The sequence below is a fragment of the Rhincodon typus genome, chromosome 20, assembly GCF_021869965.1.
Source record: "Rhincodon typus isolate 14 chromosome 20, sRhiTyp1.1, whole genome shotgun sequence".
NCBI classification, from domain to species: domain Eukaryota; kingdom Metazoa; phylum Chordata; class Chondrichthyes; order Orectolobiformes; family Rhincodontidae; genus Rhincodon; species Rhincodon typus.
The window spans coordinates 34,136,434-34,148,868 of NC_063351.1; the positions used below are offsets into that span (position 1 = coordinate 34,136,434).

The following is a 12,435-nucleotide window of genomic DNA, read 5'->3' on the forward strand; positions in this document are numbered from 1 at the left end:
CACACACACACACACACACACACACACACACACACACACACACACACCACCTTCCCTTAACTGTGTGGAGATCTGGATAGTGGTGAGCTGCCTGCTTTGCCCTCTGCATTAAAGGGCAATGGAAGTCAAAGAAGATGGCAACCTTTGAGCGTGGCTGACAATTTTTTGCACTTAAAAACAATGCAACTCACAAGAGTTTGGCAGCCTCAAAGTCTGTAGTAAGAATGCAAGCTAAGAGACAACCTATGCAAATGCATGAGAAATGCATCCAAGGCAATCTGCAAAAGAATGCAAGATACAAATGTCCATGAGTCCGAAGTGAAGGGCTGAAGTTGTGGGACAATTGTTCTGAAAGCAGACATGATGATGTGGTGAGACTGAATATTCAGTGATGCCCACTTGCATGGAGGAAGGGTGAAAGAGAACTGTGTCCATGGAGCATGCTGGGAAATGGTCATGATGGTACAACCAGAGAATGCCCAGAGAAGCAAGTGTAAACTTCAGCACTCGGTAACTATTTTGGTTTTGTTTTGTCTGGATTTGGTGCCCTCAAATTTCTCAGGAAAGGAGAGAATGATGGGCTGAGTAGAGATGAATTGAGATTCACTACTAGCAAGATGCAAATGACTGGAAATAAGTTTGTTTCTGCTCATTAGTAAGACTGCGAACTTGCAACTGAACAGTTAAAGGGAAAATTGGAAATATTTTTCTCAACATCAGGAATCTGATTTTTTTTTCTATTCTTGTCATATTGTTTCAAATGTCCTTTTTAACTCCACATCTTAAAAGCCTTTTGCAGTTATAGAATTTAACTCTGCTTTGTTTTTCCTAGTGTGAATTATGTTGCAAAATAAATTTTGTAGATTGAAAATTAGCTGTTACTGCATTGTCACATACATATTTTAATTCTGAATTCATCTTTGAAAGGTTGTGAGTTGAAATGGTGCTTTAAAACATTTTGAGCTGGGAAATGAAGTGACAAGTAAACCAGTAATTTGTAGCAATGAAATAGCATTCTTATTGTCATTAAAGTTTTGTTTTATGGACACAGGATAATGAGCAGTTTTTGATAAATCTGCTTAATCCTCCATGTGCCAGTAACTGGCATTGTGATAATATGCTACATGACAGCTGGGGCAGCAGTTTGACTCTAGCCTTGTCTAACATCTGGCCTTGCAGGTGGCTTGCTGCCAATTGTTTACATGTCAGGCACAGCATATTTTAAAGAGGCAGAAGCCAGGATATTGGAGAGAAAATTTACATAAATTCACCTTGAACCATATACCAAGTCTTAACAGTTTGGCTGAAAACTAGTAAAAGTTGACCAATGCCCATTCACCCTCAATCAGGTATGGGGTGTAGCGTCCTAGGGGCTACAGGGAAAATGTCAACAAATTACTTGTTTTTCCATTCTTTTTAACAATAAAATCCTCAAAATAATCATTCATAGTATAAAAACTACTCATTCTTTTTCCATTTTATTATATGAGAAGTTGTTTGTGTAGTGGCTGCTATCAGCTATTACATAATTCACTAAATCGAATTAATTTGGTTTTATTTCTCTATAATTCACCATTATATTAGTGCTTTTAACTGTTTCACAAATCAGCTGGCAGTTTAGGCTGGAGGGGGTAATGAATAATCAAGTGTCAAATTCAACCAAATAGATTCATGATCTAGAGATAGTAGGAACTGCTGATGCTGAAGAATCTGAGATAACAAGGTGTAGATTTCTGAAGAAGGGTCTCGACCCGAAACGTCAGCTTTCCTGCTCCTTTGATGCTGCTTGGCTTGCAGATTCATGATCCATTTCTGTTTATGCTGTCATGAGCCCCCTGATAGTTGTCACAGACTGCAATGAGCAACAAATAATCATTTTTTAACGAAAGACATACTGCAAAAGAAAGTGGATGGTGAAAATATTTGACTCTGGACAATATCTACAAACATGACAATATAATGGACATAAAAATAGTGATTTACCTTGAATTCATGCTGTTGGTTCTGCCTGTCAATGCAATCTTGTAAAATTTAGTTATCCAATTTATTTTCAGAAATATACAACAATTGGGGAATTTGGAAAAGCCACAGACACATTCGATGCTCTCGGGACCGTGACAGAAGTACAGTCATACGGTGAGAAAGCTTTTATCAGTGTTCGAGACAACAAGGTGCAGGGCTGGATGAACACAGCAGGCCAAGCAGCATCATAGGAGCAGAGAGGCTGACGTTTCGGGCCTGGACCCTTCATCAGAAAAGGGGGAGGGGAAGGGGGTTTTGAAATAAATAGGGAGAGAGTGGGAGGCGGATAGAAGAGGGATAGAGGAGAGGATAGGTGGAGAGGAAACAAACAGGTCGAAGAGGCGGGGATGGGGCCAGGAAAGGTGAGTGTAGGTAGGGAGTTAGGAAGGGGATAGGTCAGTCCAGGGAGGACGGACAGGTCAAGGGGGCGGGATGAGGTTGGTCGGTAGGAGATGGAGGTGCGGCTTGAGGTGGGAGGAGGGGATAGGTGGGAGGAAGAACAGGTTAGGGAGGCAGGGACGAGTTGGACTGGTTTTGGGATGCGGTGGGGGGAGGGGAGATTTTGAAACTTGTGAAATCCACATTGATACCATTGGGCTGCAGGGTTCCCAAGCGGAATATGAGTTGCTGTTCCTGCAACCTTCGGGTGGCATCGTTGTGGCACTGCAGGAGGCCCAGGATGGACATGTCGTCTGAGGAATGGGAGGGGGAGTTGAAATGGTTCGCGACTGGGAGGTGCAGTTGTTTGTTGCGAACCGAGCGTAGGTGTTCTGCAAAGCGGTCCCCGAGTCTCCGCTTGGTTTCCCCGATGTAGAGGAAGCCGCACCTCCATCTCCTACCGACAAGCCGCACCTCCATCTCCTACCGACCAACCTCATCCCGCCCCCTTGACCTGTCCGTCCTCCCTGGACTGACCTATCCCCTTCCTAACTCCCTACCTACACTCACCTTTCCTGGCCCCATCCCCGCCTCTTCGACCTGTTTGTTTCCTCTCCACCTATCCTCTCCTCTATCCCTATTCTATCCGCCTCCCCACTCTCTCCCTATTTATTTCAAAACCCCCTTCCCCTCCCCCTTTTCTGATGAAGGGTCTAGGCCCGAAACGTCAGCCTCTCTGCTCCTATGATGCTGCTTGGCCTGCTGTGTTCATCCAGCCCTGCACCTTGTTGTCTCGGATTCTCCAGCATCTGCAGTTCCTACTATCTCTGATTCGCTTTTATCAGTGTTGCTGTTTCAGTAATTCTCTTCCGGGTGAATTTTCTACAGAATATGAAACTTGATGATGCAATACCTTAGGTACTGTACTTGCATCAGTGTTTAAAATATTGGAGACAAGAACAGAACAGTTGCTGAGGAAGGGTCACTCGACCTGAAACATTAACTCTGATTTCTCTCCCCAATGCTGCCAGACCTGCTGAGCTTTTCCAGCAATTTCTATTTTCTCTCTGATTTACAGCATCAGCAGTTCTTTTGGTTTTTATTTAAAATATTGGATCCTGGCTCTATTTTAGTGCGCTCAACTCTGAGACAGAAGGTTGTGGGTTCAAATTTCTCTTGAATTGAGCCCAGTAAATAACTTGGGCTGGTGCATCAATGGTCTATAGAGGGGGCTGTATTGCCCTATCCACAAGTACTTGTCAGTTTGTGAATGTAAACAATCTCATGCTACTCTTCCAAGTAATATTAGGAATTTTCTTTCACCAACAGTACCAAACAGATTTGTTGATAGTCTGTCTCATTGCTGTTTGTGGGACTTGATTAAAATTGGTTGCTGCATTTGTCTATACTAAAGATCGCATGGAATATCAGGAGAACTATCCATTTGGATACAGTGCTGGCTCAAAGGTAGAAGACAAAGGGTGGTGGAGGAGGGTTGCTTTTCAGACTGGAGACCTGTGACCAGCGGTGTGCCACAAGGATTGATGCTTTTTGTCATTTACAAAAATGATTCCTATGTGAACGTAGGAGGTATGGTTAGTAAGTTTGCAGATGACACCAAAATTGGAGGTGTAGTGGACAGGAAAGACAGTTACATCAGAGTACAATGAGACCTTGATCAGATGGGCCAATGGGCCGAGGAGTGGCAGATGGAGTATAATTTAGATAAACGTGAGGTGCTGCATTTTGGAAAGGCAAATCAGGGCAGGACTTCTACACTTAATGGTAAGGTCCTGGGAAGTGTTGCTGAACAGAGAGACCTTGGAGTGCAGGTTCATAGTTCCTTGAAAGTGGAGTCACAGGTAGATAGGATAATGAAGAAGGTGTTTGATATGCTTGCCTTTATTGGTCAGTGCATTGAGGATAGGAGTTAGGAGGCCATGTTGCGACTGTTAGGACATTGGTTAGGCCACAAATGGAATACTGTGTGCAATTCTGATCTCCCTGCTTTAGGAAGGATGTTGAAAGGATTCAGAAAAGATTTACAAGGATGTTGCCGGGGTTGGAGGGTTTGAGCTAAAGGGAGAGGCTGAATAGGCTGGGGGTATTTTCCCTGGAGTGTCAGAGGCTGAGGAGTGACGTTATAGAGGCTCATAAAATCATAAGAGGGACGGATAGCCTAGGTCTTTTCCCCGGGGTAGGAGAGTCCGTAACTAGAGGGCATAGGTTTAAGGTGAGAGGGAAAGATTTAAAAGGAACCTAAGGGACAACTTCTTCACACAGATGGTGGTGCGTTTGTGGAATGAGCTGCCAGAGGAAGCGGTGGAGGCTGGTGCAATAACAATATTTAAAAGGCATCTGGATGTTTACATGAATAGGAAAGGTTGAGAGGATATGGGCCAAATGCTGGCAAATGGGACTGCATTAATTTAGGATATGTGGTAGGCATAGATGAGTTAGACTGAAGGGTCTGTTTCCGTGCTGTGTATCTCTGACTCTAAAGTAGTAACTATGAAGTGAGATGCCTTCTTTTGTTTCTGACCGTAGTTACAAAACAGTTTTTGAATCTTCAAACTTAAGACTGTTTTGTAGGTATCTCTCGTAAGTCCTCATCTGCTTCAGAGGAGAAGCAAAAGCAAATTGACAATTCTAAGTAAAAGTGCGAGGCTGATTCTTTTGGAATGGAGCTGTTGAATTCTGTGTACTTAGTTGAGCTTTGACACCGTCTCCTTGTTGAAGGCATATTTCTTTGTGTTAGCTCAGCTTTGCAGTGGATTTAACATCCCCTGTAGTGATTGCAGCTATCTTTTCTTGGAGCGGGAATAGACATTGTATGCAATAAAGAATATTGTGATTTTCCATCTGAAAGCATTAATTGGAAGCATATTTAAATCAGTTTAAATACCATTTTCTTGCTTGATCTTTGACTGTAAATTTTTGAAATGGAGGAATGGTGTCATTGCCTTGATTTCTGTACATCCCACCCTTGAAAGTCGTAAATTGTATGACTTTAATAAGTGCCAAGGGTGTTGAGCCTTTCATGCTTTTCACATGAGGTAAATCAACTGAGTACTGTTACATTCAAATTTGAAGTCTTACCATGCCCTCAATTGACTTCATTAGTTATATTTACACATATCAGAAGGACCAACCTTAGTTGATTGTCCCTGGGCAAGGTGGAAGTGGATGGTGGGGTTGTATGTTGATGCTCATTGTAAATATTTGTTACCACTCTCTGGCTGAAATAATTTTGCATTGATTGTTGTAGGGACTATGATGTTACTATTTTTGTTACTCAGTTCCACATTGCTTACTGGGCAAAAGTTTCTGTGGCGTTTATTCAACTTCCTGCTGCAATTTTGCCAGAAACCTCAAGAAATTATCTCAATAACAATAAAGAGGCATTTCTGTAGAAATTCCAACCTACTTTCTTTAACAACTGAGAAAATGTGGAAGTTTTCACAAATTTTTTTAAGGCTAGGTGTTTTGTGTCTGAGGAATGGATTAGTTTTGTTTTCTCTCTTTAGAATACAAAAAAGCAGTGTTGAGCAATCCTGGTGCAGATATTCTTTGATGCCAAAGGAGAGTGATTTCGCTGTTCTCTCCCAGTAATCAGAATCGTAGAATAGTACAGCACAGATGGAAATCATTTGGCCCATCACTTTAATGCTGCCTCTTTTGAGAGCAGTCCCAGTCATCTAGCTCTCTGATGCTTTCGCCTTGAGTATTTATTCAGTTCCATTCTGAAGGCTATAGTGGAATATGTAGCCACTGCAACCACCATATTAAGCAGTGCATTCAAAATCTTAACTCTCTCTGGTTTAAAAACGTTTCTCCTCATGTCACTTATGGTTCTTTTGCTTGTGACTTCAAATCTGTGCATCTAAAGAAGAGCCATATTGAACTCAAACGTCAACTCCATTTCTCTCTCCACAAATGCTGTCAGACCGGCTGAGTTTCTCCAGGATTTCATGTTTGTTTCAGATTTCCAGAATTTCCTAGTATTTTGTTTTTAATACAACTGTGCCAGCTGATTATTAACACTTCATTCATTGTTTGTAGTTTTAAACAAATCTACCAAATCTCATGGTATTTTCTCTTCTAGGGAGAACAACCTTAGTTTCCCAGTTCATCCCAAAAGTAAACCGCCATCCCTGAAACAGTTGAAACAGTTTTCTGTAATGCCTTCTCCAAAATGCCTTCATGTCTTTCTGCAGCATTGTGCCCAGAATTGGAACACACCTGGAGCTAAACTCATTTTATATAAAGTCTCAACATTTCCCGGCTTTTGTACTGGCCTCTGTGTAGCCCAGAATCCAACTATCTTTTCACCTTCAACATTTTGTGTACATGCTTCCTCAGTCCTGTTTTCTTGCACCCTTTTCAGAATGTTACCGTTCATTATACATTCTGGCAAGAATAATGGAGACAATATATGACCGCATACTTAACTATATTTCCACAAGTGTGTCTACGTCCTCATGAATTCTTATTGTGATTTAATCGCCCCGATGGAATTTTTGACAACCTTGCACCAGTACTCTTTCAAAGGGAAATTTATAGTACTGTGCCAACAACCTTTATCTACGAGACTTGTTGCAAATAGATATCCAGTGAAAGGTTACTCCTCCTATCAGTGAGGCTAGATTCCAACCAAGTGATGAAAGTGCAGTACTCTAATCCACTAAATTACTCAAGTAACTATGTGGAAGGCGTGTAGCAGTAAGTTATTTTTGCACTGGAATACAGCACAAGAATCAGTGTATTATCTAAAATATATTTTAAAAGTGATACTATCTTGATTATTCTGAACTGAAATAGTCTTTGGAATAATAATTTTTCTCACTTCTTTGGCGTGAAGGCAAGAGTTTGTGTGTTTTATTTTGTCATTAACTAGATCACATAACGAAGGATGACCTGGAAAGTACTCTGAAGAAATTTACAGGAAACATTATGCAGACTCCTCCAATGTAAGTTAATGCTTCATGGTTTTAGTATTGTGAAGATAACAAGAGATAATTGCTATTTTGTTTTTCTGACCCTGCATATCTATTTGCCACTTTGATGTATTAAAGTACTATTTTACATATAAAAACAGTCTTTCATTGTAGCCTTTAATTAACAGCCTTTATGAATCATTCAGAATTATAGGCAGGAGTTTTAATGGCCCCCACTGTTAAGAATGGAGGTAGAGTGGGAGGTTATGGTAAAGTTGCCATAGTTTTACCAGACCAGAGGCCTGCTCTTTTGTTAGAGAGAGAGACAACTGTTGGTTGTATGGGTGCAGGCTGTATGTTAGTTCTCGGAAGAAACTAGATGAATCTGAAGCTGTGGATGTAATTTATAATGAACATTACAGATTTTTTTCATTGTGTCTTTCATTGTGATTGGGAATCTCACATTATTTGGCAATTTCTTTTATATTAAGAAGTGTAGTTTAACAATGCTTTAAATCCTTGCTTTCAGATATTCTGCTTTGAAGCAAAATGGGCAACGACTTTCCTGTTTAGTAAAGAAGGGAGAAGCTGTGGAAGCTAAACCTGCCAGACCTGTTGTGGTTTTTAGTCTTTCTGTACAGGATTACAATCCTCCTCTCTTTACTCTGAGTAAGTAAAGTCACTTCTTCAGTTACTTGAAGGAGAAGCATGCAACCTCAGTACTTGCAATTTATTATTAAAGAGAAAGTTTCACTTTTCAAGGGTGGCAGTAAAGAAAAGGAGGAAATTTTACATGTTTGTATATATAGATATATGTATTACAGTTACTAATTTACACATGGTTGAGAATGGCAGAATTAATGCCAACTTTTTCAGAAGGATAAAAAGTCGAGTAGCAGTGAAATTAGAGTTTGCAGATGAATTCATTGGAATATTAATTTGGAAATGATTTGTCAGTATACATAAGCTTTTTGTTTCTTCAATTTTTTGCTATGCATCAAAGTTGCGTATATTTTTGCAGACTTTGCAGTTGTGTCCTGTACTCTTAAGTCCAATTCATTAACATATACCTGAGACTTCAGACCGAGACTGTGACTAAGTTTTTAAGTGTCTGTATATAACTCCTGCTGATCTGAAAAATAGCCATTCACTTTTCCATCCTTTTTAGAATATTTTGTTTCCAGAAAGTCAAATCAAGTTAGTCGGACACAGTTTGCCTTTAATAATTCTATTCTGGCACTCCTTTAGTCCACATTTGTCCAAATGATTGTTGGTATTAGACCATCTTACTGTTTCTATATGTTTCCCGCCACTGAGATTTAATGTCAACAATGTCATGTCTACGTTTAACTTTTTTATTTCTTTGAATAGAATGTGACATTTATAGTCATCCAATCCTTTGACACCATACAGATCTCCAAGGAGACTTTGAGATTATGGCCAGCACCTCACAATTTATATTCTTAATTCCGTTAGCAATTTAGAGGATGCATCCCATCTGTGCACGGAAGCATTTGCACCCTCTCTGCTATCTCCCCATTAAAATATCACCTGGTATCTAACAAGACTGCTAATTTAACATTGTTTTGGCAAAGTCCTTTTCCTATATAATAACTCGGCCATTCATTTTGCCCTCCTAGTTCTCTTGTGTGGTCCCTCAACAATCTTGTAGCAACTGTTAGTGTTAATGTGCTCATAGAAGACTTTTGCGTTTCCTTTTGTATTAGCCACCAATCTGTCCTCGTGACATCTTTTTATCTCTCATTTCTTCATTTTGATATTCGCCCTGACTTATCTTGTATTAAAAGTGACATTTTTATATGCTCTTTTTCTGCTTCATTCTACTTTCCAGCTCCTTCACCCATGAAACTCTTGCTTTGGTTGCACTCCCTTTCCCTTTCACAACTGCTGTCCCGTTCAGTGTTAGCACAGTTAAGTCTCCCATTCTCACACCCCTATCGTTCCTGCACCTCAGATTTCTTTTAAAATCTGTTCCTTTAACTCTTTGCCATTCTTTAGTTTGTAAAGCAAGAGTGGCTTTATTGTTTTGAAGTTCCAACCAAATAGATTTTATCTTTGATCCCTTGAGGATTTTTTTCGTATAATACATATTATCTAATCCGTTTTACTTCTGTTTCCTGATTTTCTTTCACCAGAACAATTTTTAAGCATTTTTATTTAACTGCGGGTCCATATCATTGACACTAAATCTTGTTCCCTCAATGGCTAATTGCATCTGCAGTTCAATGCCCTTATCAACTGCACTTTGAAGTCCATTTATCGAAATGCCAATTATTTAACTGGGATCACTTCATACTTTGGATGATTCTAACTTGTTCTGTATTCTTTTCATAGAAAAATTCATAGAATCCCTATAGTGTGGAAATAGGCTATTCAGCCCAACAAGTCCATACCGCCCATCTGAAGAGCATCCCACCCACACCCGTTCCCCTACCCCTGCATTTCCCGTGTCTAACCCACCTAACCTAAACATCCCTGGGCACTATGGGCAATTTAGCATGACCAATCTACCTACCCTGCACATCTTTGGACTGTGGGAGGAAACTGGAGCACCCACACAGGCATGGGGAGAATGTGCAAACTCCACACAGACAGTTGCCCGAGGGTGGAATTGAACCCAGGTCCCTGGCGCTGTGAGGCAGCAGTGCTAACCACTGAGCCACCGTGCCACCCCGAGAGACTATTTCTGAGACTATCAATGCCAGTGCACATTGTTTCCACCCCTCATTGCCTAAACGCCTGCTGAATTAGTTTACACCCTTTTTCACAGCACTCTGTATCCTACCTGGATGAACATTGATATTAACTTTGTGCATGTTCATTCCACGCATACAGAAGTGGTTCCAGTATCCAGGGGTCTGAAGCCCTACCTTTTCCACTTTTCCTAGTCATGCAATAGCCTAACATATTTTTTCATTTCTGAAAATTCTAGCATGTAATACTTGGAGTAATCCAGCAATTACAGCTATTTTTTTCAGATACTGCGTTTTACCTTCCTCAATTCTTGCAAAACTGACTTTGGGGACTTCAATCCCCCTCTGTCCTGATTCTGACATAGACACAACCTTTGCCCATCCATTCCTCTCAATGAAGTCTCTTAGTCTGGTTGCAGAGAGACGGCACAACATGTGGGTCTTATTGGCAACAGAATTACCTATCTGACTCAATACTACTACACACCCTCAATTCTATTCTCCCATGCACTTTCTTCCCTCATGTCACATTAGATATCTAGATGTTTAGCTTAGGTATTAGTTTCACATCCTCTGGCTCTGTAGTTTTACTTCTGTTGAGTCGCTTACTTAGTCTCCCTCAAATTCCTGCAATCATCAAATTCTTCACACCACTCAGTTTATGATTAACCCTGTTCTGTCAATAAGCTGCATGTGAAGAACATTGAGTTATGAGAAAAAAAAACTTGAAACCTAGACTTTTCAGCCTTGAAATCCAGTGACTAAAAAATGATCTTGTGGAATTCTATAAAAAGTACACAAGTGAACACGCATTTCAACTAAAGCTTGCTGGAACAAGTTCAGATTACTAAGGCATTCATTACTGACTGATGGAAAATCATTCTTGTACAACAAGTGATTGTCACATGGTTTGAGAGTAGAAGAGGCAAAAACGTTGAAGATATAGGGAGATGTTGTAACAGGAATAACAAGTATTTTGCATCTTTGAGATGTGGTAAAATGGCCCTATCTATTTGTGATGAATTCTAGGAATATGTTCTACTCCGCTGCTGAAGTGGATCCAGAGCAGTTAACTCTGAATTGTAAATAAATTTTTTTTGTATCAATCTTTTTTTCCATATGGATTGTACATATTTGTCCTACTGTACTTAGTGTACTACCTAAATAAGATTTTGTTTAGCCCTCCAAAATGTAGACATTCGAGTTTGTAAGATGTTGCTCGGAGAAGGGTAAAGACTGATTTATGCTCTAAACTAGCTGGCTTAAAGTGGTACGTTTTTATTTCAGATGTTGAATGTGGTGGTGGGTTTTATGTCCGCAGTTTGGTTAATGACCTTGGCAAAGGTAGGAATAAAGAAGTAAATTTTTCTTATAGAAAAGAACTCAATCAATAAAGATTAATGCCATTCACAGTTTTATTTTCCCTGTTGGAGCAATTCCCATGAAATTAATGTCATATAATAATGCAATTTTCTTTTTGTTAAGAACTTTCTTCATGTGCCCATGTAAAGGAGTTGATCAGAACCAAACAGGGTCCTTTTACTTTGGATGAACATGCACTTCAAGAGGAGAAATGGACAATCAGTGAAATAGTAAAAGCTGTAGAGTCTTGTGTCCAAATAGTTCCATCTGAAGCAGCATTAAAGAAATTGAAGATAAACTGTCAGGACGACACTGAACAAGTGAAAGAAGCTACTTGATATTGAGATACGTTTCTTGTTGAAAAAACAAAGTAAGGAATACAATGTAGTCTGAATTATTCTGCTGTACAGTTCACATTCTTAGTTATAAACCACTCTGATTAATAGCAATTTTAAAATATTCTTTGAAAATGCCAAGAATGTTGACCCTTTGTGTTGCATAATTAGTCAATCCAGTTTCGTGAGTCTGAACAATATTTGGATGGTGGTTCTTAACGAGAGGGTCTGTTAACATCCTGGATACTTTGCTTTGTTGAAATGTTCAAGTTACATAATTCTCCGTCTTATGCAAGATTTGAATAACTCTTAATAGTTATTAAGTAAGAGATGAATAGGAAATTTGAAAACTTAATGTTGAAGCTGTGTTTGATCAATAATTGCTAACATTTTTCATTGCTGTATATCGATCATTTATAACGCTGAATGTGAAGACTTTTGGATTGAAGCATATTGAATCTTATTCTACAACTTTGCAGCTCAGATATGGGTTGTAATATTCTCTTCCTCATTAGAAATGACCCCTTTCCTCCCTACGGCAGTTCATCCCTACGCCATATATATTTTGTTCAAAATGTCTCAACGGGGGTCTGTCACATACAGCTAATCAAATTCTGTTAAAACTTCAAGGCAACATTTTAAAACTGTCCTTAAAGCATTTTCAAACTAAAACAGAAATTGCTGGCG

At 39.7% G+C, this 12,435-nt stretch overlaps 1 protein-coding gene across 1 annotated transcript in view; it reads left to right on the forward strand.

The window, feature by feature from the left end:
• trub1 (TruB pseudouridine (psi) synthase family member 1) overlaps window positions 1-12,077 on the forward strand; it is a 73,059-nt gene extending 60,982 nt beyond the window's left edge. Inside the window, exons 4-8 of the mRNA XM_020527597.2 lie at window positions 2,055-2,136; window positions 7,298-7,370; window positions 7,867-8,006; window positions 11,339-11,395; window positions 11,537-12,077. Of these exons, the coding sequence (XP_020383186.1) occupies window positions 2,055-2,136; window positions 7,298-7,370; window positions 7,867-8,006; window positions 11,339-11,395; window positions 11,537-11,751 (567 nt within the window). The 3' untranslated portion in view covers window positions 11,752-12,077. The remainder of the gene's footprint in view (window positions 1-2,054; window positions 2,137-7,297; window positions 7,371-7,866; window positions 8,007-11,338; window positions 11,396-11,536) is intronic.
• The last annotated feature ends 358 nt before the right edge of the window (window positions 12,078-12,435 follow it).